At 43.5% G+C, this 24,761-nt stretch overlaps 2 protein-coding genes across 3 annotated transcripts; one reads left to right on the top strand and one right to left on the bottom strand.

Moving 5' to 3' along the window:
* Positions 1-3,366: 3,366 nt before the first annotated feature.
* cyp3a65 (cytochrome P450, family 3, subfamily A, polypeptide 65) lies at positions 3,367-10,801 on the top strand. Its single transcript, XM_079462015.1, has 13 exons — positions 3,367-3,498; positions 3,590-3,683; positions 3,835-3,887; positions 4,005-4,104; positions 4,189-4,302; positions 4,486-4,574; positions 4,801-4,949; positions 5,301-5,428; positions 5,510-5,588; positions 8,569-8,729; positions 9,231-9,457; positions 9,543-9,705; positions 9,792-10,801. Exons 1-13 carry the CDS (start codon positions 3,437-3,439, stop codon positions 9,906-9,908), a joined length of 1,536 nt encoding a protein of 511 aa, XP_079318141.1. The 5' UTR covers positions 3,367-3,436; the 3' UTR covers positions 9,909-10,801.
* A 111-nt stretch (positions 10,802-10,912) lies between these two features.
* gtf3c1 (general transcription factor IIIC subunit 1) lies at positions 10,913-24,246 on the bottom strand. Of its 2 annotated transcripts, none has more exons than XM_079462013.1 (37): positions 23,655-24,246; positions 23,017-23,220; positions 22,759-22,935; positions 22,332-22,475; positions 22,150-22,246; positions 21,950-22,073; positions 21,696-21,872; positions 21,504-21,619; positions 21,184-21,433; positions 19,588-19,760; positions 19,407-19,507; positions 19,177-19,330; positions 18,998-19,101; positions 18,679-18,833; positions 18,245-18,493; positions 17,937-18,082; positions 17,620-17,717; positions 17,432-17,528; positions 17,168-17,348; positions 16,214-16,310; positions 15,986-16,121; positions 15,804-15,891; positions 15,564-15,728; positions 15,327-15,475; positions 15,109-15,251; positions 14,181-14,262; positions 13,994-14,106; positions 13,851-13,910; positions 13,663-13,756; positions 13,407-13,579; positions 12,981-13,316; positions 12,675-12,913; positions 12,321-12,601; positions 11,807-12,140; positions 11,704-11,737; positions 11,305-11,509; positions 10,913-11,222 (listed from the first exon to the last, which is right to left on the bottom strand). In XM_079462013.1, the coding sequence occupies exons 1-37, from the start codon at positions 23,888-23,890 to the stop codon at positions 10,992-10,994; spliced, it is 5,943 nt and encodes a 1,980-aa protein (XP_079318139.1). In that variant the 5' UTR covers positions 23,891-24,246; the 3' UTR covers positions 10,913-10,991. The 2 variants fall into 2 exon arrangements, with proteins under 2 accessions (XP_079318139.1, XP_079318140.1); XM_079462014.1 differs by having other exon boundaries at positions 11,305-11,506.
* Positions 24,247-24,761: the final 515 nt, after the last annotated feature.

The raw sequence follows: 24,761 nt of genomic DNA, 5'->3' as shown, positions 1-24,761 counted from the left end.
ATAACTGCATTAACTAACCAACTGCACTGTAACTCTATTAACTGCATCTACTCATCTATTGCACTGTAACTTCAATAACTGCATTAACTAACCAACTGCACTGTAACTCTATTAACTGCATCTACTCATCAATTGCACTGTAACCTCAATAACTGCATTAACTAATCAACTGCACTGTAACTCTATTAACTGCATCTACTCATCTATTGCACTGTAACTTCAATAACTGCATTAACTAATCAACTGCACTGTAACTCTATTAACTGCATCTACTCATCAATTGCACTGTAACTTCAATAACTGCATTAACTAACCAACTGCACTGTAACTCTATTAACTGCATCTACTCATCTATTGCACTGTAACTTCAATAACTGCATTAACTAAGCAACTGCACTGTAACTCTATTAACTGCATCTACTCATCTATTGCACTGTAACTTCAATAACTGCATTAACTAACCAACTGCACTGTAACTCTATTAACTGCATCTACTCATCAATTGCACTGTAACTTCAATAACTGCATTAACTAATCAACTGCACTGTAACTCTATTAACTGCATCTACTCATCTATTGCACTGTAACTTCAATAACTGCATTAACTAATCAACTGCACTGTAACTCTATTAACTGCATCTACTCATCTATTGCACTGTAACTTAAATAACTGCATTAACTAACCAACTGCACTGTAACTCTATTAACTGCATCTACTCATCTATTGCACTGTAACTTCAATAACTGCATTAACTAACCAACTGCACTGTAACTCTATTAACTGCATCTACTCATCTATTGCACTGTAACTTCAATAACTGCATTAACTAACCAACTGCACTGTAACTCTATTAACTGCATCTACTCATCTATTGCACTGTAACTTCAATAACTGCATTAACTAATTAACTGCACTGTAACTCTATTAACTGCATCTACTCATCTATTGCACTGTAACTTCAATAACTGCATTAACTAATCAACTGCACTGTAACTCTATTAACTGCATCTACTCATCAATTGCACTGTAACTTCAGTAACTGCATTAACTTACCAACTGCACTGTAACCTTATTAACTGCATTAACTCATCTTCTGGACTGCAACCTATTAACTGCATTAACTCATATACTGCACCGTAACTTCAACAACTGCATTAACTCACCTATTGCACTGCAACTTTAATAGCTAATGTCAATAATTTATGCATACCTAAGTCACTTGCACTATTTTAGTCTAAATTATTATCTGTTCATATCCACCTGTACATTAATGTTCATAGTACATAGTCATCTGTATATATGGTTAATAGTATATACCTACTGTCATATTTTCATAGAACACACCTACTGCAAAATATTTTTATAGTCCATGCCCACTGTATTATATTCTCACTATTGTATTCTGTATTTATTCTAACTGTATATCCTGCACTTGCTAACTGCACTTCTGGTTAGACCTAAACTACATTTTGTTACACTGTACTTGTATATGTGTAATGACAATAAAGTTGAATCTAATCTAATCTAATCTTGTGTTGTGTTGTGTTGTGTTGTGTTGTGTCAGTGTCAGTGTCAGTGTCAGTGTCAGTGTCAGTGTTGTGTTGTGTTGTGTCAGTGTCGGTGTTGTGTCAGTGTCGGTGTTGTGTCAGTGTTGTGTTGTGTTGTGTTGTGTTGTGTTTTGTTTTGTGTCAGTGTTGTGTTGTGTTGTGTTGTGTCAGTGTTGTGTTGTGTTGTGTCAGTGTTGTGTTGTGTTGTGTTGTGTCAGTGTTGTGTTGTGTTGTGTCAGTGTCAGTGTCAGTGTCAGTGTCAGTGTCAGTGTTGTGTTGTGTCAGTGTTGTGTTGTGTTGTGTCAGTGTTGTGTTGTGTTATATTGTGTCAGTGTTGTGTTGTGTTGTGTTGTGTCAGGTTGTGTTGTGTCAGGTTGTGTTGTGTTGTGTCAGTGTTGTGTTGTGTTGTGTCAGTGTTGTGTTGTGTTATATTGTGTCAGTGTTGTGTTGTGTTGTGTTGTGTCAGGTTGTGTTGTGTCAGGTTGTGTTGTGTTGTGTTGTGTTGTGTTGTGTCAGTGTTGTGTTGTGTCAGTCTTGTGTCAGTGTCAGTGTCAGTGTCAGTGTTGTGTTGTGTTGTGTCAGTGTTGTGTCAGTGTTGTGTCAGTGTTGTGTCAGTGTCATTGTCAGTGTCAGTGTTGTGTTGTGTCAGTGTTGTGTCAGTGTTGTGTCAGTGTTGTGTCAGTGTCAGTGTTGTGTTGTGTTGTGTCAGTGTTGTGTTGTGTTGTGTTGTGTCAGTGTTGTGTCAGTGTCAGTGTCAGTGTCAGTGTCAGTGTCAGTGTCAGTGTCAGTGTCAGTGTTGTGTTGTGTTGTGTTGTGTTGTGTCAGTGTTGTGTCAGTGTCGGTGTTGGTGTTGTGTCAGTGTTGTGTCAGTGTCAGTGTCAGTGTCGTGTCAGTGTCAGTGTCAGTGTCAGTGTTGTGTTGTGTTGTGTTGTGTTGTGTTGTGTTGTGTTGTGTTGTGTTGTGTTGTGTTGTGTCAGTGTTGTGTCAGTGTTGTGTCAGTGTCGGTGTTGTGTCAGTGTCAGTGTCAGTGTTGTGTTGTGTTGTGTTGTGTCAGTGTTGTGTCAGTGTCGGTGTTGTGTCAGTGTTGTGTCAGTGTCAGTGTTGTGTCAGTGTCAGTGTCAGTGTCAGTGTCAGTGTCAGTGTTGTGTTGTGTTGTGTTGTGTTGTGTCAGTGTTGTGTCAGTGTCGGTGTTGTGTCAGTGTTGTGTTGTGTTGTGTTGTGTTGTGTTGTGGTGTGTCAGTGTCAGTGTCAGTGTCAGTGTTGTGTTGTGTTGTGTTGTGTTGTGTTGTGGTGTGTCAGTGTCAGTGTCAGTGTCAGTGTCAGTGTTGTGTTGTGTTGTGTTGTGTTGTGTCAGTGTCAGTGTCAGTGTCAGTGTTGTGTTGTGGTGTGTCAGTGTCAGTGTCAGTGTCAGTGTCAGTGTCAGTGTCAGTGTTTTGTTGTGTTGTGTTGTGTTGTGTTGTGTTGTGTTGTGTCAGCGTCAGTCTTGTGTCAGCATCAGTGTATGTTGTTCTGTACACTGTGAGAGGATTCTAGGTTAGATATATTTGCAAAATCTAGTGACAAACATAGAGGATGACTAATAATGATTTATGACACAAATCACCAAACCTGGAGATACGAGACTTTAAAAGGACAACAGCTGATATGTGTTCTTGTACAGAGAAACATTTCCTAATATAGACAAGAAAAGAGCAAAAGCTGAACGTCATTGTGCTATTGTGTGAACTGTAGGTTTGCTTATAGGTGAAGTGGGTACAGAGGTCAGTTTGTGTTTGTGTGAGTTAATGTGTAATCTAAATAAAATATCTGTGTGTGTGTGTGTGTGTGTGTGTGTGTGTGTTTCCGAGCTCTCTCTCATTACACCACCAGACGGAGAGCTGAAAGCATTATGGTGTTGTTCTCCGCTGAAACATGGGCTCTTCTCATCACGTTTGTCGCTCTTCTCATCATGTAAGTGAGACTCAGATTCATCACCTGTGTGAGAGTTTGGATAAGTGATGTGATATAAGACACTCTTGATGTGTTTTTGTGATGTGTGTAGATATGGATATTGGCCTCTCAGCTTCTTCAAGAATCTGGGTATTCCAGGACCCAAACCTCTTCCGTTCTTTGGAACCATGCTGGAATACAGAAAGGTGAGTTTCATGTGTACAGCGTTTGAATCTTCAGACACTCTTCCATTCTCAACACAAGATCCATTATGTCTGAGGAATCCCAGTCTGATAACAATATGTTCAATACTTTTCACTCTCATGATCATCATCACATGTGGTTTTTCTCTTTCAGGGTTTTTTTCATTTTGATTTGGAGTGTTTTAGAAAGTATGGAAAAGTCTGGGGGTAAAATGAACACAAATCGTTTCACACATGTTACACGTGACATATCGTTTCTAAACATTAAACACACAAGTGTTGTACCTGTAACTTATGGTTGGTTATAAAAATCTGTTTTTACAGAATTTATGATGCAAGGCAACCTGTTCTGTGTATTTTGGATCTGTCCATCTTCAAAACCATCCTGGTGAAAGAATGTTACTCTCTCTTCACCAACAGAAGGGTAAAATCACAACCAATCAAAATGACTGATACTGTATGAAGAAATTTTATGATTTTGTGTGTGTGTGTGTGTGTGTGTGTACAGAACTTTCGTCTGAACGGTCCGCTGTATGACGCTGTGTCTATTGTTGAAGATGATGACTGGAGAAGAATCCGCAGTGTTCTGTCTCCTTCCTTCACAAGCGGACGATTGAAAGAGGTCTGTGAACACACAACAACTCCTGCATGAGCTGTATAAGAACACGACAAAACACACCCAAAACATTAAACTTCTTATATGATATAAATTAATTGAGTATTACATCCTCTGAACAGAAAGCATCTTTACCTTCACACTTTATAATGACAGATGTGAATGATGTGTGACTGTTTCATTCTTTAGATGTTTGCCATCATCAAGACAAACTCAAAAACTTTATATCAGAATCTGGGAAAATCAGCCAATCGAGGAGAAGCCGTGGACATTAAAGAGTGAGACGCATACACACACACACACACACACACACACACACACACATCACACATGTACACTTATTAGGAGTGTGTTGTTGTGTAACATCAGATTCTCAGCGGTGACTTAACAGACTGTTATACCGCTGCAGTTATAAGAGCAGAAGTTCTGAATTATCTCATCAAGATCGTGTAAAGCACAACGTGTGGTGTGTAATATTCTGGTGTCTTCTCTGAACGTGTTGAGGGTTTTTGGAGGATACAGTATGGATGTGGTCACCAGTACAGCGTTCAGTGTCGACATGGACTCCCTCAACAACCCCAAAGATCCGTTTGTGACCAACATCAAAAGAATGCTCAAGTTTGACTTTCTGAATCCTCTGTTTCTGTTCGCCGGTAAAACGCCAATACAACATCAACTAAACATCACAACAATCAAAACTATGCCCCCAAACATTCTCTCATCATTTATTCTCCCTCGTGTGGTTGTTAATCTGTATGTGACTCGTCCATCAGGTGAAAATACAATGGAAATCAATGGAGGTCAAAATGTATTCTGTTGTGTTCTTAAGAAGAACGAAACTCATACAGGTTTGACATGACACGAGTAAATGATGAGAGAATTCTATAATCTTCCTGAATGAGCCCTTTAACCTGACTACTGTAGGAAACACTGAAACAAGAAACAGCGTGTTTGGTTTGGTTGTAGAAAACGCTTGAAAAATATGTTTTCAATTTCTTTGCTAGCTTTATTTCCTTTCATGTCACCCGTCTTGGAGAAAATGGATTTGGCCTTTTTCCCGACATCAGTGACAGATTTCTTCTACGCTGCCCTACAAAAGCTCAAGTCTGAGAGAGTGGCCAATGATCACAAGGTAAAACACATGAACATCACAAACTAACACACAGAAAACTCACAATCAGAGCTGTAATGGGATGTTCATCACTTTCTGTAGAAACGAGTCGACTTCCTACAGCTGATGGTGGATTCTCAGACAACCAGCAAATCAGAACCCGGTGAACACAGAGAGAAAGGTGAAGAATCAAACAGAGTAAACCTGACGTACCCCTGACATCACCCTGACATCACTCTGACATCCCTCTGACATCACTCTGACATCACTCTGACATCACCCTGATATCACACTGACATCCCTCTGACATCACTCTGACATCACTCTGACATCACCCTGATATCACACTGACATCACCCTGACATCACTCTGACATCCCTCTGACATCACCCTGACATCACTCTGACATCACCCTGACATCACTCTGACATCACCCTGATATCACTCTGACATCCCTCTGACATCACTCTGACATCACTCTGACATCACCCTGATATCACACTGACATCACCCTGACATCACTCTGACATCCCTCTGACGTCGCTCTGACATCACTCTGACATCACCCTGATATCACACTGACATCACACTGACATCACCCTGATATCAAACTGACATCACTCTGACATCACACTGACATCACTCTGCATCAGTCGTAATGTGCTATAGCATCCCTCTGACATCACCCTGATATCACACTGACATCACCCTGACATCACTCTGACATCCCTCTGACGTCGCTCTGACATCACTCTGACATCACCCTGATATCACACTGACATCACACTGACATCACCCTGATATCAAACTGACATCACTCTGACATCACACTGACATCACTCTGCATCAGTCGTAATGTGCTATAGCATCCCTCTGACATCACCCTGATATCACACTGACATCACCCTGACATCACTCTGACATCCCTCTGACGTCGCTCTGATATCACACTGACATCACACTGACATCACCCTGATATCAAACTGACATCACTCTGACATCACACTGACATCACTCTGCATCAGTCGTAATGTGCTATAGCATCCCTCTGACGTCGCTCTGACATCACACTGACATCACTCTGACATCACCCTGATATCACACTGACATCACACTGGCGTCACTCTGACATCACCCTGATATCACACTGACATCACACTGACATCACCCTGATATCACACTGACATCACTCTGACATCACACTGACATCACTCTGCATCAGTCGTAATGTGCTATAGCATCCCTCTGACGTCGCTCTGACATCACACTGACATCACTCTGACATCACACTGACATCACTCTGACATCACCCTGATATCACACTGACATCACACTGGCGTCACTCTGACATCACTCTGACATCACACTGACATCACACTGATATCACACTTACATCACACTGGCGTCACTCTGACCTCACCCTGACATCATACTGGCGTCACTCTGACTCTCATAGAGAGTGTCTTGACATATAGCATTGCGGTGTTGTTTGGAAATACAACACAGGCAGAGAAGAAATCTCTCCAAAGAGTTATAAAGGCTGCAGAGAGAATTTTGGGATTTGGATTTAATTTATTGTCATTACACACATACAAGTACAGTGCAACGAAATGTATTTTTAGAAGAAGATAAAGCATAACATGGGGGAGGTGATGAGAAAAACATGTACACAATACACCATAGACAAGACTTGCAACAGGGATAAGTAATCCAGTTCCGACAAGCAGCCATCTGATCCTGCTGCCATGGTGGCGCCGTATACAGACCCGCTTGTCAGGCTGGCGGGTCAAAGCGACGGAGGCGAATCATTGGGACAAACCTTACACCCATGACCAAACTGTACAGAGAACCCAGTAAGAAGAAAGCTAAGTCTATACTCAGTGACCAGTGTTGGGTAAGTTACTCTGAAAAAGTAATTAATTACTAGTTACTAATTACATATTCAACAGTGTAATTAGATTACTGTACAAATTACTCTCACCAAAAAGTATTTAGTTACTGATTACTAATTACTTTCTATATCCTACACCCACTTTGATTAGTTAAGTGAATCAAGGGTAGACATGAAACGACTCTTAATTCATCCAAATAAATCATATACAACTACATAAAGTTCTCTCATTAACTGACTAAAGTATTACAAATGTGAGAAAGATACATTAATGCGTACGTTTTAAAGTTAGACTTTGAAATTTAATGTCAATTCCCCTATTTTATACATTACACAGTTCGATTACATCTGAAGTAACTGTAATTAAATTACAGAGAAAATAAGAGTAGTCCCTTACTTGACTTTTTTAAGGTAACAGTAATTACATTACAGTAACTAATTACTTAGTAACTATTTACACCCAACACTGTCAGTGACATTCATCATCCAGCTCACTCACTATTGAGGCCCAGACTCAAACCCTAGAGCCTTAGACATATACGAGCTGACAGTATCCTCACACATAAAACACGCTTTTATAAAAGCTTCTATCCAGCAGTGGTGAGACTAATGGCTAATTCGTAGAAGGATTTATATGGTATATATAGCTAGCAAGCACTGGTGCACTTTGTTTATTTATTCATTTATTTATATATATTCTAAGGGTGATGCAGTACAATTCCTATGTATTTAAGCTCATTAGACATCTGACATCTTCATCAGAGTGACATCACTCTGACATAATTCTGACGTTACTCTGACATCACTCAATGATGTCAGAGGGATGTCAGAGTGACGTCAGAATAATGTCAGAGTGACTCAGAATGATCTCAGAGTGATGTCAGTGACGTCAGAGTGATGTCAGACATAATTCTGACATCACACTGGTGCTATTGTGACGTCACTCTGACGTTATTGTGATGTTACTTTGACGTTATTGTAACATCACTCTGACATCACTCTGAGTTCAGATTGACGTCAGAATGATGTCAGAGTGACTCAGAATGATCTCAGAGTAATATAATGTCAGAACGACGTCAGAATAATGTCAGAATGATGTGATGTCAGAATTATGTCAGAATGATGTCAGAGTGATGTGATGACAATTCTGACATCAATCTGACATCACTTTGATGTCATTCCGATGTCACATCACTCTGAGATAATTCTGACATCACTCTAACATCACATCACTCATCACATCATTCTGAGATGCGTGGTTTTTTTCCAGGTTTAAGTGATCATGAGATCTTGTCTCAGTCTATGATCTTCATTTTTGCTGGTTATGAGACGACCAGCAGTACTCTGACGTTCCTCTTTTACAATCTTGCAACAAATCCAGACGCTCTGAAGAAACTGCAGAAAGAAATTGATGAAACTTTCCCAAATAAGGTAAACACAAGATCAATTCACCAATATTCCCGGAAAACAAGTGTACTTAAACATCACCTCATTAAAGTTTATTAAACTTTACTGAAGTATACTTTATGTAAAAAGTATACTTATGTCATTGTACTTGCGGTGTACCTTTCAGTACTACTTTGGGACTAAATTGTCTCACTTTGTAGATTCTAAAAATGTACTAGTATACTTAAGTCTACTTAAATCTAGGACACTTAAGTTCACTTTAAAAAACAAGTAGGCTATACTGTGGTATAAAAACTAAAACATTGGTATAAGTATTAGTATTGAACTCGTACAACTACAAGATCACCTGTAGTATAGTTGCAGTACAAACGCAAACAAGGGGTCTCTTCAAAGTTTACTACTAATACACTTACAGTGTCATTTGAAGTATTGAGCACATGAAACACTTTTTAGTTTGAGAGACGCATACTAATAGAGAAAGTAAAGTAAAGAGTCAGAGTTTGTCGTGTGTGTCTTGTGTTTCAGGTTTTGTTGGATTATGAGATTTTGATGAACATGGATTATCTGGACGCAGCTCTGAATGAATCTCTCCGACTGTTTCCTCCAGCTGCTCGACTCGAGCGCGTCTGTAAGAAGACGGTGGAGATCAACGGTCTCAACATTCCTAAAGATACGGTTGTTATGATCCCAACATACGTGCTTCACAGAGACCCAGAGCACTGGAGCGATCCTGACACCTTCAAACCAGAAAGGTCACCGAAACTTCACCAAACACACTTTACAAACTCCTGTTACTGTTATATAATAACAGTACTCTTTAATCTGTTGTGCGTTCAGGTTCACTAAAGATAACAGAGAATCCATCGACCCATACACATTCATGCCCTTCGGTATGGGACCCAGGAACTGCATCGGTATGCGTTTCGCTCAGGTCACAATGAAACTGGCCGTCGTGGAGATTTTACAGAGATTTGATGTGGGAGTGTGTGAGGAGACACAGGTGAGACCAACACGTGATACCTGCTCATCATATGTGTCACCACACACACATCACATCTCTCTCTCTCTCTCTCTCTCTCCCATCAGGTTCCTGTGGAGCTCGGCCTCAGTGGTCTACTGGCTCCTAAAAAGCCCATCAAACTGAAATTCACCCCTCGATCCACTTCACTCTCAAACAACAACAACAGCAGCAGCAGCTCATGAAGCGCTGATGATGATGATGATGATGATGATGATACAATTTATCAATTAAAACAAAATTATTTTTACATTTCAGTTTGATCGATATCATGTGGCATGAACTATAAAAACATTTTGAGTGACATGTTTAAGCAAATTAACTCTTCATAAATTTGACCCTTCCTATGCAATTCTAATGAAAGTCTCATAATCTAATGATGACAAAAGATTTCAATCTTTGATAACAATTTTATATTTTCTTAACATAATCTAGGATGACGCAGGACGTGTTTGGGGAAGGGATGCACAGTGCTCATGTACTCGTACTGGCACAAAATAAAAGTCTGGTTAACTGAAACAAATTACGCTCTTTGGGGCGTCCTGTCAAAAATGCTTAGCACACCACCTCCCTTGGGTATATGGTAAACTGAAGTACATGTGCTAGTAAAATTGTATTTATTTATTAACATAATTGTAAATTATACAGTCATCGCTTATAGGTATCCGTATCGGCGAGTACCAGAACAAAAATATCAGTACTCATACTAAGTCTTTTAAAAATGGCATATGTGTTTCCCTAGTTTGGGGTAAATGTTTTTGAGACTGCTTTAGCACGGGGAGTGCAGCTGTACCCCATCACAGGAGAACTGGCCCTCCCGGCTGAGTCTGGTTTCTTCTGAGGATTTATCTCCATTCATTCACCATTAGAGTGTTGTCCTGTAGGCTTGCTCACCTGGAGACTGCTGATATCAGATGAACGTCTGCAAATTCTATTAACTTTGCTTTTATTAGGATGGTCCTTTTACACTAATTTTCCTCTTCTGTGCTTTCTTTTTTCATGTAAAGCTGCTTTGAAGCAATGCACCATTGTGAAAAGCGTTATACAAATAAACTTGACAAATTTGACATGAAATTTCTTTCTTGCAATAGATTTCTTTTGATTTATGAAGAATCTTGATAAGCCCTTAAACACTTTCATATGACATGTGTCATAGAAGGTCCTTCAGATTACCGAATGAAATGAGGACTGAAGAAATTATCTTTTTATTTAACAATACAAGCAGAAGACTTTAAAACATCAAAAAGACAAACGTCTGTATCTCTCGGTCAGACGCGCAGACACAGCTGAACCCATTTGTTCCAGTTGGGCTGATGTGGAAAAACTCGAGCCAGTCTCAGCATACAGTCCACCGTGGGCTCATAAAATGCCATGGCTTCATCTCTGATTCTGACCTCCTTCTGACCTTTGACCTGCGCCATTCTGGGTCTGGAGAAGAGCGATGCTTTGTGCTGGTGAACGGTGTAACGCTTCCTTACGCAGCCCAGATCAACCAGAACCTGACACAACACAACACAGATTTGTAAATGAAACCGTGCGAGTCTGGTGTGTGTCTGAGAGGTCAGTTCAGGTTTGTGTTACCTGCAGGAGATCGAGGATGGCGACAGGCTGCAGCACTTGACTGTAATGCTGAAGTATAGGCGGCTCACGGATGCCTGGATTACTTATGATGTGAAGAAGAAGACACTCCAACATTCCCTTACACACCGAACTGTTCAATGAACCGTCAACCACACGCCACGGACGACTGACGAACCTCACCGACTCGCCACCACCATCACCGCTGCTGACGCACACATCACATATTCACTACACAATTATCATGGCCAATGGGAACAAGGATATTACTGCCAGATCTACTAGAACTTTCATAGCAAATAAAGACGCTGTTCAGCTGTGTCTACTGGAACACAAGTGCTGAATGTAGCTGTTGACCAAATCAGAATGAAGTATTCAGTATGATGTTGTCACATGACTCACTCGTTCTGCTGCTCAGCGGTTTCATCATCTCCATCTGAAACACAAATTTAACGTCAAAACCACAAACAAGAAAACAAAATCCTCCAACGGAAAAAAAACGCACCTTCATTTCTGGAGTGGGAAGGGTCAACAAGCCCCGCCTCTTTCTCATCTGCAGTGTTCTGCTCTGCGTCAGTCTCCTTGACGGCGGTTTGATCGACAGCCGCATCCGTGGAGACTGGATCTGCCTGGATATCAGAATCTGTGGCTCTCCTCCTCTTGGCTGGGGGCGTGGCATGGGTGGGCTCATTGACGGGGCCTCTCTTCAGAGACGCCTCTTGTGTCAGCTCATCATCATCACGTTTGCTATCCAGCAGCCAATGAGACGCAGTGTTCATACAGACAAGCCTATGAGAGAGAGCGCCCACCTCAACGAGCTGCTCTCCGTCCACCAGATCCTACAAACGCACAGATGACAGTAAATACAGAATGCTTTGATTGACATCTGGAACTCTTGGTTTGGTCTGTTTTTATTTCTCGACTGAATGGCATTTCTCGTTGCTTAAACATGCTGAAAAATGAAAAGTTTGTCTGACTGTATAAATCAGTTTTTCTACATCCAGTATAGTCTCTCTCACCTGTATATATTGCTGTAGTGTTCTCGTTCGGCCGTTCTCAGGCTCTTCCAGATGTACGAAGCTCATACCAAGGTCCTGTCTGTCAATGCCAAACTCTGCCTCCTCCTGTACAGTGTCTCTGATGTTATTGACAGTCTGGATGTCTTCTGGTGTGTATCCTAACGCACTCACACACCGGTCCACAAACATCTGCAGGTCTAGGGTTGTTGAGCCGTACACACGAGTGAAAGACACCGGGAAACACAGAGGAGCGGATGAAGAAAACGCTGAGAAAGACGCCGCTGTGGAACACAAACACACACACAGAATGAAATCAAGTCTCAATAATACTGTGTGTGTGTGTGTACGTCGTACCCTCTGGTGTGAAGTGTGTGTGATTGGGCGTCTCCCGGAGCTTGACGTGGACACTGCAGGTGTTGATGATGATGTTGTCGGTGGTGTTGGAGTTGTGTGTTTGTGAACGCATGAGTGTAGGTGTGTAATATCCTCTCATCAGCAGGTAATTGGTGTGAGACGCTTGAGGAGGTTTGACCTCCACTCTCCTCTTCTTCTTCTCCTCTTCATCCTCCTCCTCCTCCAGTTCTCTACTGAGACTGAAACACAACACAAACATTATCATGTCACACTCTGTGTGTGTGTGTGTGTGTGTGTGTGCTGTACCTCTTGAGCAGGTCGTTGTCAAACATGCTGCTGTTGATGATGACAATCTGTTGTGGTATGGTGACGTCTACAGACAGCAGGCCGAGGGTCATGAGAGTGAGACAGCAGGCGCTCACACCGCCCGGAGCATCCATGAGGATCTGCAGCGTGTCGTCTTCTGCCTGCACATCTTTCCTCTCCTGCGTCCCCTGGTGGTGGCTGTCGTCTCTTTGGTTCTCAGGATCTTTCTGGAAAGAGAAGCTGCTGTCTCGGTCTCTTGAGCCTCTCTCACGTAAGGTGGAGATGAGATCATACGCTTCATTAAAGATGCTGCTGGGGATTCGCCATGTGAAGAACCTGCAGATGATCACATCATCATCACCATGAGCAGAGTTTCCTCATCCCTCACATTCTCTCTTCGGTGTTAACTCTGATTGTGTGCGTTACCTGTAGTAATGCTGTGAGAGCTGATAGGACATGGGCAGGAAGGGGAGGGCTTGGCACTTCTTTATGCCATAGAAGGTCATGGGGCGTCGGCGATTTACTAAGCCCCGCCTCCGACACGTTTGAAAGGCCTGAGTCAAGTCCTGCTCTTTATACTGTGTGTATAGACAGAACGTCTAAAACACACAAAATCACAAACACGTTTAATACAACTCATCATGTAATATAATATACACCATAAACATGGATGTGTGTGTACCTGGAAGGGTCTGTAGTTCTTCATCTGAGCATTTGTCAGAACAAGAGTGCTCTGAATTAAATTAAACAACACTAGAACATGAATGTCTTCCTGCCTGAAACACACAAACACACTCATTCTGTGTTATCATTTCTCATGTGTGTGTGCAAGTGCTGAGAGACACTATCAACACACACACACACACACACCTGTTGAGAACATCTCTGGAGCGTTCGAGTGTATCATCTCCAATCCTGTACACCTTAAACCTGACAACAACACAAACACACATCTTCAGGCTGAAAGAATTCCAAGTACATGTGTGCGTGTGTGCAAGCGTGCGTGTGATTACTTGTTGAAGAGTTCCTCTCTGGTATCTGGTATGATGACATCATTAGAGCCGTAACTGGAGCTGAACTTTGACCTCAGAGCACTCACAAACTCTTTATACTCCGCTGCACACACCTGTAACACACACACATCTGTAGAACATACACATCCACAAACAGTCCTGACCCCCAAAGTATTGTGTGTGGTACCTGTGGATTGTCGTAGTCGTCGGTTCGGTTCATGAATTTCGCCAGCAGCTCTTTATCCTGATACAGTTCAGCCAAACAAATCCTGTAACACACACACACACACACACTCAGTTCCATTCTGTAGTTGAGTGTAGTGTGTGTGTGTGTGTGTGTGTGTGTGTGTACCTGTAGTTGAGTGTAGTGTAGTGTAGTGTGTGTGTGTGTGTGTGTGTGTGTGTGTGTGTGTGTGTGTGTGTACCTGTAGTTGAGTGTAGTGTAGTGTAGTGTGTGTGTGTGTGTGTGTGTGTGTGTGTGTGTGTGTACCTGTAGTTGAGTGTAGTGTGTGTGTGTGTGTGTGTGTGTGTGTGTGTGTGTGTGTGTGTGTGTGTGTGTGTACCTCTGGTTGAGTGTAGTGTGTGTGTGTACCTGTTGTTTTTGTGTAGTGTGTGTGTGTACCTGTAGTTGAGTGTTGTGTGTGTGTACCTCTGGTTGAGTGTAGTGTGTGTGTGTGTGTGTGTGTGTGTGTGTGTGTGTGTGTGTGTGTGTGTGTGTGTGTGTGTGTGTGTGTACCTGTAGTTGAGTGTAGTGTGTGTGTGTGTGTACCTCTGGTTGAGTGTAGTGTGTGTGTGTGTGTACCTGTAGTTGAGTGTAGTGTGTGTGTGTACCTCTGGTTGAGTGTAGTGTGTGTGTACCTGTAGTTGAGTGTAGTGTGTGTGTGTACCTGTAGTTGAGTGTAGTGTGTGTGTGTGTACCTCTGGTTGAGTGTAGTGTGTGTGTGTGTGTGTGTGTGTGTGTGTGTGTGCCTGTAGTTGAGTGTAGTGTGTGTGTGTGTGTGTGTGTGTGTGTGTGTGTACCTCTGGTTGAGTGTAGTGTGTGTGTGTGTGTACCTGTAGTTGAGTGTAGTGTGTGTGTGTGTACCTCTGGTTGAGTGTAGTGTGTGTGTGTGTACCTGTAGTTGAGTGTAGTCTGGGGGTTCTTCATGATGTACCGTGAGCGTCGGCTGACAGACAGAGATGTTTTATCACATGATAACTCAAACTCAGCATGAAGAACATCTCGAAGCACCGTCCATGGAACAAACGGCTTCTTCAACTACACACACAAACACACATACACATCAAGGAGCAGGATAATGGTGTGTGTTAATGTGCGTGTCTGTGTATGCACCTTTCGGTTGAGGAAGTGACTGGTAACTCTACACAACATGAGTAGACTGTCCTCTTCATGTGTCCATGTGACTCTTTGTTTAGTCATGTGCAGTAAAGCTCTGCGATCCGTCTCGTCCTGAGCGTGATACTGTTTCCTCGCACGAGCCCCTGACACACACACACACACACACACGGTGGAGTTCAACAGTGAAGACACACAGCACATGTTGTGTAGCTCGTATGTTTTTTGTGTTACCCTTCTTCTTCTTGCGTGTGGGTTTGCTGATGTCTTTCTTGGGTCTCTTGCGTTTGAGTTTTCGTCCTCCACGCACCTCCTCATTCCTGCTGGCCGGCTGCCGGCTCACACGCACCTCCTCCTCCACGACAGCAGGGGGCGGCACCATTCCATCAGTCTGCATCACTACACACACACACACACATAGTGAGCTTGACTCTGAGGGATCAGCTGATGATTGTTGTGTGTAATTGCCATTACCGTATGTTTGTGTAGCAGGTTTGGGTGGGGGGTGTTTGGACAACAGGTTTCTCAGCCGGACGGTTTGACGATCTTTAACATCAGTGCTCTGATAACACAGCATCAGCTCACATTAACACACACTCACATCTGAAACATCAAGACACACCTCTAATGACACACGTGGTGTTTTTGTGTATCACCTGTGCAAGTGTTTTCACCAGGTGGCTGGTCCAGGTCCAGTTGCGCTTCAGGTGACTAAACAAGATGGAGTCCAGTCCACCAGCACCCTGCCCGTTGCCGGGGGTAACACCATCATGCACTACAGTACTACTACCCCTAAGCAACACAACAACAATGAAAACAACACATCAGCCAAACAGATGACAGCACCTCCAGTCTGAACCAATCAGAAGGAGCAGATGGCTCACTGTATGGACTGCAGGAATCTGGGGCAGCGTTCTATTCCCACAACATCAGACTCTTCTGCCTCACCTGAACGCTCATGAGAGCGCCCACGTGTTACTCCTGAAAACACAGAGAGAGAGACAGAGAGAGAGACAGACAGAGAGAGACAGAGAGAGAGAGAGAGACAGAGAGAGAGAGACAGAGAGAGAGAGACAGAGAGAGAGAGACAGAGAGAGAGAGAGAGACAGAGAGAGAGAGAGAGAGAGAGAGAGACAGAGAGAGAGAGACAGAGAGAGAGAGACAGAGAGAGAGAGAGAGACAGAGAGACAGACAGAGAGACAGAGAGAGAGACAGAGACAGAGAGAGAGAGACAGAGAGAGAGAGACAGAGAGAGAGAGCGAGACAGAGAGAGAGAGAGAGACAGACAGAGAGACAGAGAGAGAGACAGAGAGAGAGAGAGAGAGACAGAGAGAGAGAGAGAGAGAGACAGAGAGAGAGAGACAGAGAGAGAGAGACAGAGAGAGAGACAGACAGAGAGACAGAGACAGAGAGAGAGAGACAGAGAGAGAGAGACAGAGAGAGAGAGCGAGACAGAGAGAGAGAGAGAGACAGACAGAGAGACAGAGAGAGAGACAGAGAGAGAGAGAGAGAGACAGAGAGAGAGACAGACAGAGAGAGACAGAGAGAGAGACAGAGACAGAGAGAGAGACAGAGACAGAGAGAGAGAGACAGAGAGAGAGAGACAGAGAGAGAGAGACAGAGAGAGAGAGACAGAGAGAGAGACAGAGAGAGAGACAGAGAGAGAGAGAGAGACAGAGAGAGAGAGACAGAGAGAGAGAGAGACAGAGAGAGAGAGAGAGAGAGAGAGAGAGAGAGAGAATTGAAAATCACAGCTGATTAAGACAAAACCTCTGGAAACAGACAGACAGACATTCAGAGAGACAGGCCGTGAGACAGACAGAGGATGGTTGTTTTACCCAGAGGTGTGTTGAGACACACACACAGCAGGTCAAACCAGTACTTCTCCACATCATGAGGCGTCTTAAACACATAATGTCTCCTCTCAAACGGGCGAATCGTCTCAATGACCTTATTATAATGAGGATCACACACTGTCGTATCCACGATCGTGGCCTTCGTCTTCAGACACACAAACACCTGAAACCCACACACGCACTTGTAAATGACATCATCGTCATCAGTGTAACACAACTGTGTGTGTGTGTGTGTGTGGTTCACACCTGATCTTTGTCCATGAACTTCTCAATGGGACCAAACTGCAGTAGACCCATAAAACACAACCTCTGAAGACTCTCATGAAAACTGAAGATGTACTTTCTGTGTGACCAATCACATCATCACGATTAGAGTTTGAGTGTGTGTGTGTGTGTGTGTCTGTGTGTTTGTGTGCATGCGTGCGTGTGTTCACCTCTTGTGCAGCAGTTGTCTTTTTATGTCCGCAGGGAGAAATCTGATGAGATAATGCTGCTTCACAGGGTCACTCAGATACTGCTCCAGACCCTCAACCTACAACAACACAATCACAACACAAACATAGTCACGACAAAAATCACAATCAGAACACGAACACAACACAACAGACACAAACACAACACCATCAAAACAAAATCACAAGAACACACACATTACTGCTTTAAACCCAACACAATAACAACATTACATCTTCTGTTAATAGCCTGAGGTAAATATTTATTTGTGTGTGTGTGTGTGTGTGTGTGTGTGTACCTTGTAGTTGATTTGAAAGATCTGCATGAAGATACTCAGTGGCAGTGATATGAGAAGATCAGAGACCAGAGCCCATCCATAACCAAAGTCCTTGTGTAGCGGAATGGGAGGAATAAACCTCTTCCAGTTATTCTCATTCACATACACTGCACACACGCACAAAGAGAGAGATGTGAACACACACACAGATGTTACACACCCTTCACATGACCTCTAATTGATCATCATAGGAAAGGAATCTTTGAGATGTTTCTAAGAGTCGAGGCAGCACTGCACACAGTGAGCTCCAGTGACAGACACAAGCTTACCCTTAAACTGATGCTTTTCAGATTCTACCTCCATCTGCTCATCAGTGCCAGAACCCTCGGGCGGACCGGACGGAGTGTCAGCTTTAGGGTCGGTGGGGTTGTTCTGATTGTCGGGTGGGTCAGATTGGGTGTCAGGTTCAGTCGGGCTGGAGCGTCTGAGTCCATAAATCATGTACCACAGGAAAGCGTGAACAATACGTAAACGAGGCATCTTGGGCTGAAATCCCATCGTGCGTCCATGTCCAGGCACTGGCACAAAAACAGATAAGACACAGTTCACATGAACATGAGAATTCTCTCATCATGTCTTCATCCTCGTGTCATGTCAAAGCTGTATGAGTTTATTCTTCATCAGAACACACATGAGGAGGAGTCACTGATGACAATTTTGCTCTTTCAGAGACTGTGTGTTAATGTGTGTGAGGGAGTTTTACCGGTTACAGGTTTGAAGGATTTCAGGGTTTTGACCCCCATCTTCTCGTTCACTGTCTTGGGCGCGTTGCTCTGAGTCGGACGTGAAGACGCTGCTGTTTTATTCTCTTTTGTAGCTTGTGGACTAGACTTCTTCTTTTCAGCTTGTGACACAACACTGGTCAACACACAAGCACAAGAGTCACTTACACGATGACAGAACATCATATCAAATCACTTGATGTCAGGTGTGTTTTCAGACAATAACGGTTCAGTGAGGGATCATTTGAATGATGACAGATTATCATGATGGAGTGTAGTGAGTGCGGCTGTTGTCCTCACCGAGCTGCAGAGACAGAACTGGACATACGCATGCGGATTTGATCGATAGCACTCTTAACCAGCGGATCATCCGGTGTCACGGATGGATGAACGACAAACTCAACCTGAAACAGACGGAGTCACATGTCAGTCATGAGTTGTGTATTTATGTGTGTTCGTGCGTGCGTGCGTGCGCGTACCTTCTTGTGTATTCCGTCCTGTATGACGATAGTCCTATAGAGTTTGAGTAAACCCTCTCGAGAGAGCGCGCGGATGAGTCTCATCACACTCTTCTTACACACTTTAGTATTCACACCATCCTTCCTCTCTTCCTCCGTCAGTAACTTCTGCAGACTGACACACACACAAAACATGTTAACGTGTGTGTGCGTTCTGTGTGTGTGTGTTTGTGTAGCGGAGAGAATCTCACGAGTAGAAGCCCTCGATGATCTTGCTGCATCTCACAGCTTCAATGATCATGTTCTTGCGTTTCAGCAGTCTGTACGTCTCATGAACTTCCACCTTCTTCACCTGACGTCATGAACATAGGCCGTTACTAAACAACAAACACACATAAAACACAAAAACACACAACACCCGCAGACACTGACCTCACTGACCGCCAGCACCTCCTCCACCACCAGAGGTGTGTCTTCAGCAAAGCGTGATTGGCTGACAGTCGGGATGGGGGCGTGGTCAGAACACGCATCATCTCTGTCTCGATCGGTTTCGCTGTTCTGTGAGGATTTGCCTGTGCATGCTTGAGGTGAACGGAGAGACTTCTCTAAACAACACCAACAACAGAAAACAAACGTGAGAGTGATTTCAAGAAACGGGCCAGAGCAATCGTTCAATGACCATCAGCCAACTAAAAACCAGATCACAGAACTGACATCATAATTCAATTCAATTTATTTATAGCGCTTTTCACAATGTGCATTGTTCCAAAGCAGCTTTACAGGGGAAAATAAGAAAAACCCCAAAAAGGTCAAACACAGAACATGAATACTTTAACTTATTATAAAAAGACCTAGTAAATAATATCTAATGTCAGCATCTCCCGGTGGTTTATTTAGCATATGTTGCATTAAGTGAATGCTTGGCTGAAAACATGTGTCTTTAATCTAGATTTAAATTGGGCGAGTGTGTCTGATCCTGGAATAATATCAGGAAGGCTATTCCAGAGTTTAGGTGCTACGTATGAGAAAGCTCGACCCCCTTTGGTGGATTTAGTTATTCTAGGTGTTATCAAAAGAGTTTTGAGATCTTAGAGAGCGTGATGGGTTGTAGTGTGATAGACGCTCTGTTAGGTAGGTAGGGGCTAAACTCTTTAAGGCTTTATAAGTGATTAAAAGAACTTTAAAGTCAATACGATACTTAATGTGAAGCCAGTGAAGGGTTGATAACATTGGGGTTATGTGATGGTATTTTCTGAACTAACTGTAGTTTGTTTATTGATGATGCAGGACAAACACTAAGTAGAGCATTACAGTAGTCAAGTCTTGAGGTCATAAATGCCTGAATAAGCTTCTCCGCGTCAGCAACACATAGAATATTTCATCATTTGGCAACATTTCTTAGGTGGAAAAAGACATCATAAGTGAGCAGGTTGAAAATCGATTGTAATATGTGACGATTGAGAAGTAGGTTGAGATGTTAAATGAATGGCGATACAGGTTTTGAACAGCAGGGGCCGCTGTGTTTACTACATAACCCGGATATGCGGAAATGTCTTAAATCTTAGTTTGTGTATATAAAAGACACTTACTTGTATTATTCACTTTCTATTTGATTTGGAATTTGTCCTGTGGATTTAGTTATTTGACACAAAATATTATATTTTACAAAGAAATGTGCAACATGTAAAGGATGATCCACAGCTAGTCGTCCGTTAAAGGGTTTTAATGCACGACGTGGAGGTCAAGAACCACCCGACTGGAAGCGGATTATCCCTCTTATATGCTGGTCATTTGCCAAGTTAAAGCTGTAATTGATGTTTACTGTGTCATTTAAGATCAAGCCGGTGAAAATGAGGGTTATCATGTCGGTTAGTTTCAAATGTAATCAAACTGACTGGAGCTACACTTGTTTAAGGGTTTAAATGCACACCCTGAGAAATGATAAAAGGTGTGGTGTAACAGTATGGTGAATCGCATCGCAATCGTTACAGTGCCAAGCTGTGATTGGCTGTAGTGCATGTCACTCACTTTTGATGGGTGTAGCACGCTTTTTAAAGTTGAGTTTGGACTGTTTGAGCTGTGCTGTGGTCTGCGTTTTGTGTCCTCCTGTAGCGCCCGGGGCGGGTGGATCTGACCCGGGTTCAGCGAGGTGTGTCCCCCTCAGGTCCTGACTGCGCTGCAGCTCTTTAGTGAACTGCAGGTTGAGTTTACTCTCCTCCACGAAGTGTTTGCTGATGTATTTGGTGGTCCTCTGACGTCCCACGTCCTCCATGAACCCCTGTGACACACACGTGTGATACTTCACGCCGGAGAAACATTTCTATCTGAGAGCGAGCCGAATGTTTTACTTTGATCATGTCGTTTCGCTCCAGTGATCTGCAGACCATCCGTCCCTCCAGTCGTCCGATGTTGAGATGTCCTCTCAGGACAGACTGCGAGATCCCTCTGGAGCCGCTCGACACCACTGCACCAGCCAATCAAAACACAGATCAAGGCTTAAATAAAGAAACACGTGATCATGTGACTGTGTGAGGACTGACCGATGTCGTAGGCTTGTGAGAGCATGTCACGCTCGATGATGCGAGGAGCCGCCAGAATATTCCTCTTCACAGGCCCGTCGCCATCTTCATCGTTGTTCTCATCGTCCTCTTCCTCCTCCACGTCCTTCTGTCCGTACACCTTCAAAAGCTTCAGACAGCGAACGTACACCTCCGAGCCTGGCGACCAATCACAGAGAGAGAGAATTCTGAGAGTTAGCCAATGGCGTGACTGTGATGTCAGATGTGTGACAGACCTCGTAAGGTTTTGAAGGGTCCTCCGTCAGGGTTCAGCTCCTTCAGGGGAATCCTCAACAGGCTCACCATCTTAGCGGCTAACATGTACTGATACACACGCTTGAAGGTCCGCTCGCTGACACGCTGCACGACACACAACATTAAGCGTGTGAATGATGTGAGCGACACACACAGATGTTGATTGACGAGCGTTCCTCACCAGCTCTTGTCTGAGTTTCACCATGACCATCATCTTGTTGGGGACTTCAGAGAGGATGTTAGACACAGACTCCATCAGAATGTCATATTTACTCCTCCTGACACACACACACACATATTTCAGATGACTGTCAATCACATGTGGTGATGATGGCGATGATGAATGTTTGGGTCTGTACACACCTGTCCACATGGAAGCGTGGCAGCAGCAGCAGCAGTGAATGTTGTTGAGCTCCAGACGGCAGACGAGACACGTGTGACTGTATGGTGATCAGTCGGTTTCTGTCCAGCGTCCTCCTCAGATAATGCATCTTACCCGCATCCATTCTGACCAATCACAGCACACCACACATGATTACATCATCACTACAGCACATTCCAAAATCTGTTTCAATTCAAAACGTGAAGCTGCAGCCAATGAGCTCAGAAACAACGTGACATGACTGTCCACTCCGTTAGCATCCACACACTTTATTCTGAGTGCACTTGAAAGTATACACTGTGTACTGCCAGCTTGTGTTTCGTGTCGACTGTATAAAGACAACGAGACTGTGTGGCGGTCGTGTGACCTTTAGTTTTATTGCTGTAGCGATGTCTGCAGTTTCAGCACCTGAATATTCGTGTGTGCATCTCTCGCTGGAGTTCACCCTGCCAGCGCGCTCGAGCCAATCTCTCCAGGATGCAGTAGGTCGGGTCCTTCAGCTTCAGCTCGGGGTTTCCCTCCGGTCCAATCAGAGCTCTGGAACGCATCTCCTGTGACGCCACCATCACCAGCTTCTCGGCCCACCTGTACACAAACAGAGACACACCTGTCAATCAATCGTTCCGTGCGTCATCATCTTCTGTCACTGTGACAAGCGTGTCTCACTGATTCTGAGCCTGTTCCAGCGTCACCAGCATCCTGAGATCAGACGTTCTGATCTCCTCTGTGACATCCACGCGTTCTTTGAAGAACACGCATGAACCCTGAACCCCGCTCGGGTCGTCCGTCACCACACTGATGGGATACGGATCCTCAGACTCCGACTGACGCATCTCGTGAATGCCTGTGTTCCGGTCCACCTCCACGAACCTGAAACAAACACTCAGGACGGTCAAGTGCGTCAACACTAGTGAGTGCATCTCGTTCAGTTAAGCATTTCACAACCTTATTAGAATAAATCAAGAATTTGCTTGAGATTCTTATTTATGATGTAATCATGTTTTTACTGTGTTAGTCAGCTGTATATTTGTAGTTATTACAGCTTGAGTCAAAATAAACCAACAGCAGTTTGATTCATAGTCATTGAAACGTGCAATAAAAAACATGAATTTTGAACACGAGTTATCTCATTTTGGAACCAAACTAGACTAGACTAGACTAGACTAGACTATCAAGTTTACACTACGGGCGACTGTAGTAAAACCACAGTAAGTATAAATGTCTGGTATTGGGAATGACTTCACTATAGAAGAAACGTGTTCAATTGTCATTGTTTTGATAGTGTTTGCTCGAGCTGGACGCACCGGTCGTGTACTGTGACGTGTTTCCGGGGTTCGGGTAACAGGAAGAATCGGATCTCAGGTGTTCGGCTCAAGCAGCTCCAGATGAAGTTCTGTGTGGCCGAATCCAGATTCAGACCGAATTCAGGCTGTCGCATCTGAAGCCTCATCCAGAGAGTCTGAAGACTGATGCCGTCCAAACCCTCCAGAGCGACTTCATCCAGAAGAGCCTTGAGCGGGTCCTCCATCATCATCATCATCACATTCACTCGAGATCGAACCGACGCGAGCGCGAGCTCGACATGTACCGCTTCAGCGCTGCTTCTGTCACGCGCACATCACGACACTGATTCACGACACTGACGCCCGCTGGACACTTCCGCTACTACAACCAGAAAATAACTATCATTGAGATTCACTCGTTATTTAAGACGGGTTTGAGTAATACACACATATTAAAATAACTCAAACTGATACTACTGACTAAATAAACCTCTCGAGTGTTGAGGAAGTATTTGGAATTAAACACAAATGGAGTCTTATATGCAGAGGTACATTGCGCGCGTCACTGTTGTTATTCCCCCGCGCGCGCCTCGTTTTAAGGTTTTATTTTGACAGAGAGAGAGAGAGACTTCCGCTAAAGCTCTTCCACGTGACCGTGTTTCACCAATCAAACCGAGTTGTGCTCACGTGACCATACTCAATCTCAGCGGCGGGACGGGTTCGCTTTACAGTCGTATGGTCGTCGGTAGCAAAACAAAAATGTCAGAATCATCCGTCGGCAATGCAGAAACAGACGAGGAGGAACAGCCCTGACCTCATATTGAAAACATGTCTACCTTAGTAAAAGTGCGTAACAGCAGCTACATCATGCGGTGTCTTATGTGTCCGTCAAAACAAACGGACATTCCAGCATTCAAAAACATACAATGTGAGGAAACATGACGCGGTACATTTCCTAAATTCGTTCTCTTTTCTTTATTTGTATTATTATATGTTTGCTGTGGATAGGCGAATGTTTGTCTTTTAGGTTACACATATTTTAGACATTTCCTAATAATGAATTAGGAAATAATGATGGACAATGAATCAGCCTGGCCTTATTGGCTATAACAACCGCCTCGCTCTATA

This window comes from Barbatula barbatula (genome assembly GCF_947034865.1).
Source record: "Barbatula barbatula genome assembly, chromosome: 8".
In the NCBI taxonomy this organism is placed as follows: Eukaryota; Metazoa; Chordata; class Actinopteri; order Cypriniformes; family Nemacheilidae; genus Barbatula; species Barbatula barbatula.
This window is presented reverse-complemented; position numbering and strand designations above follow the sequence as displayed.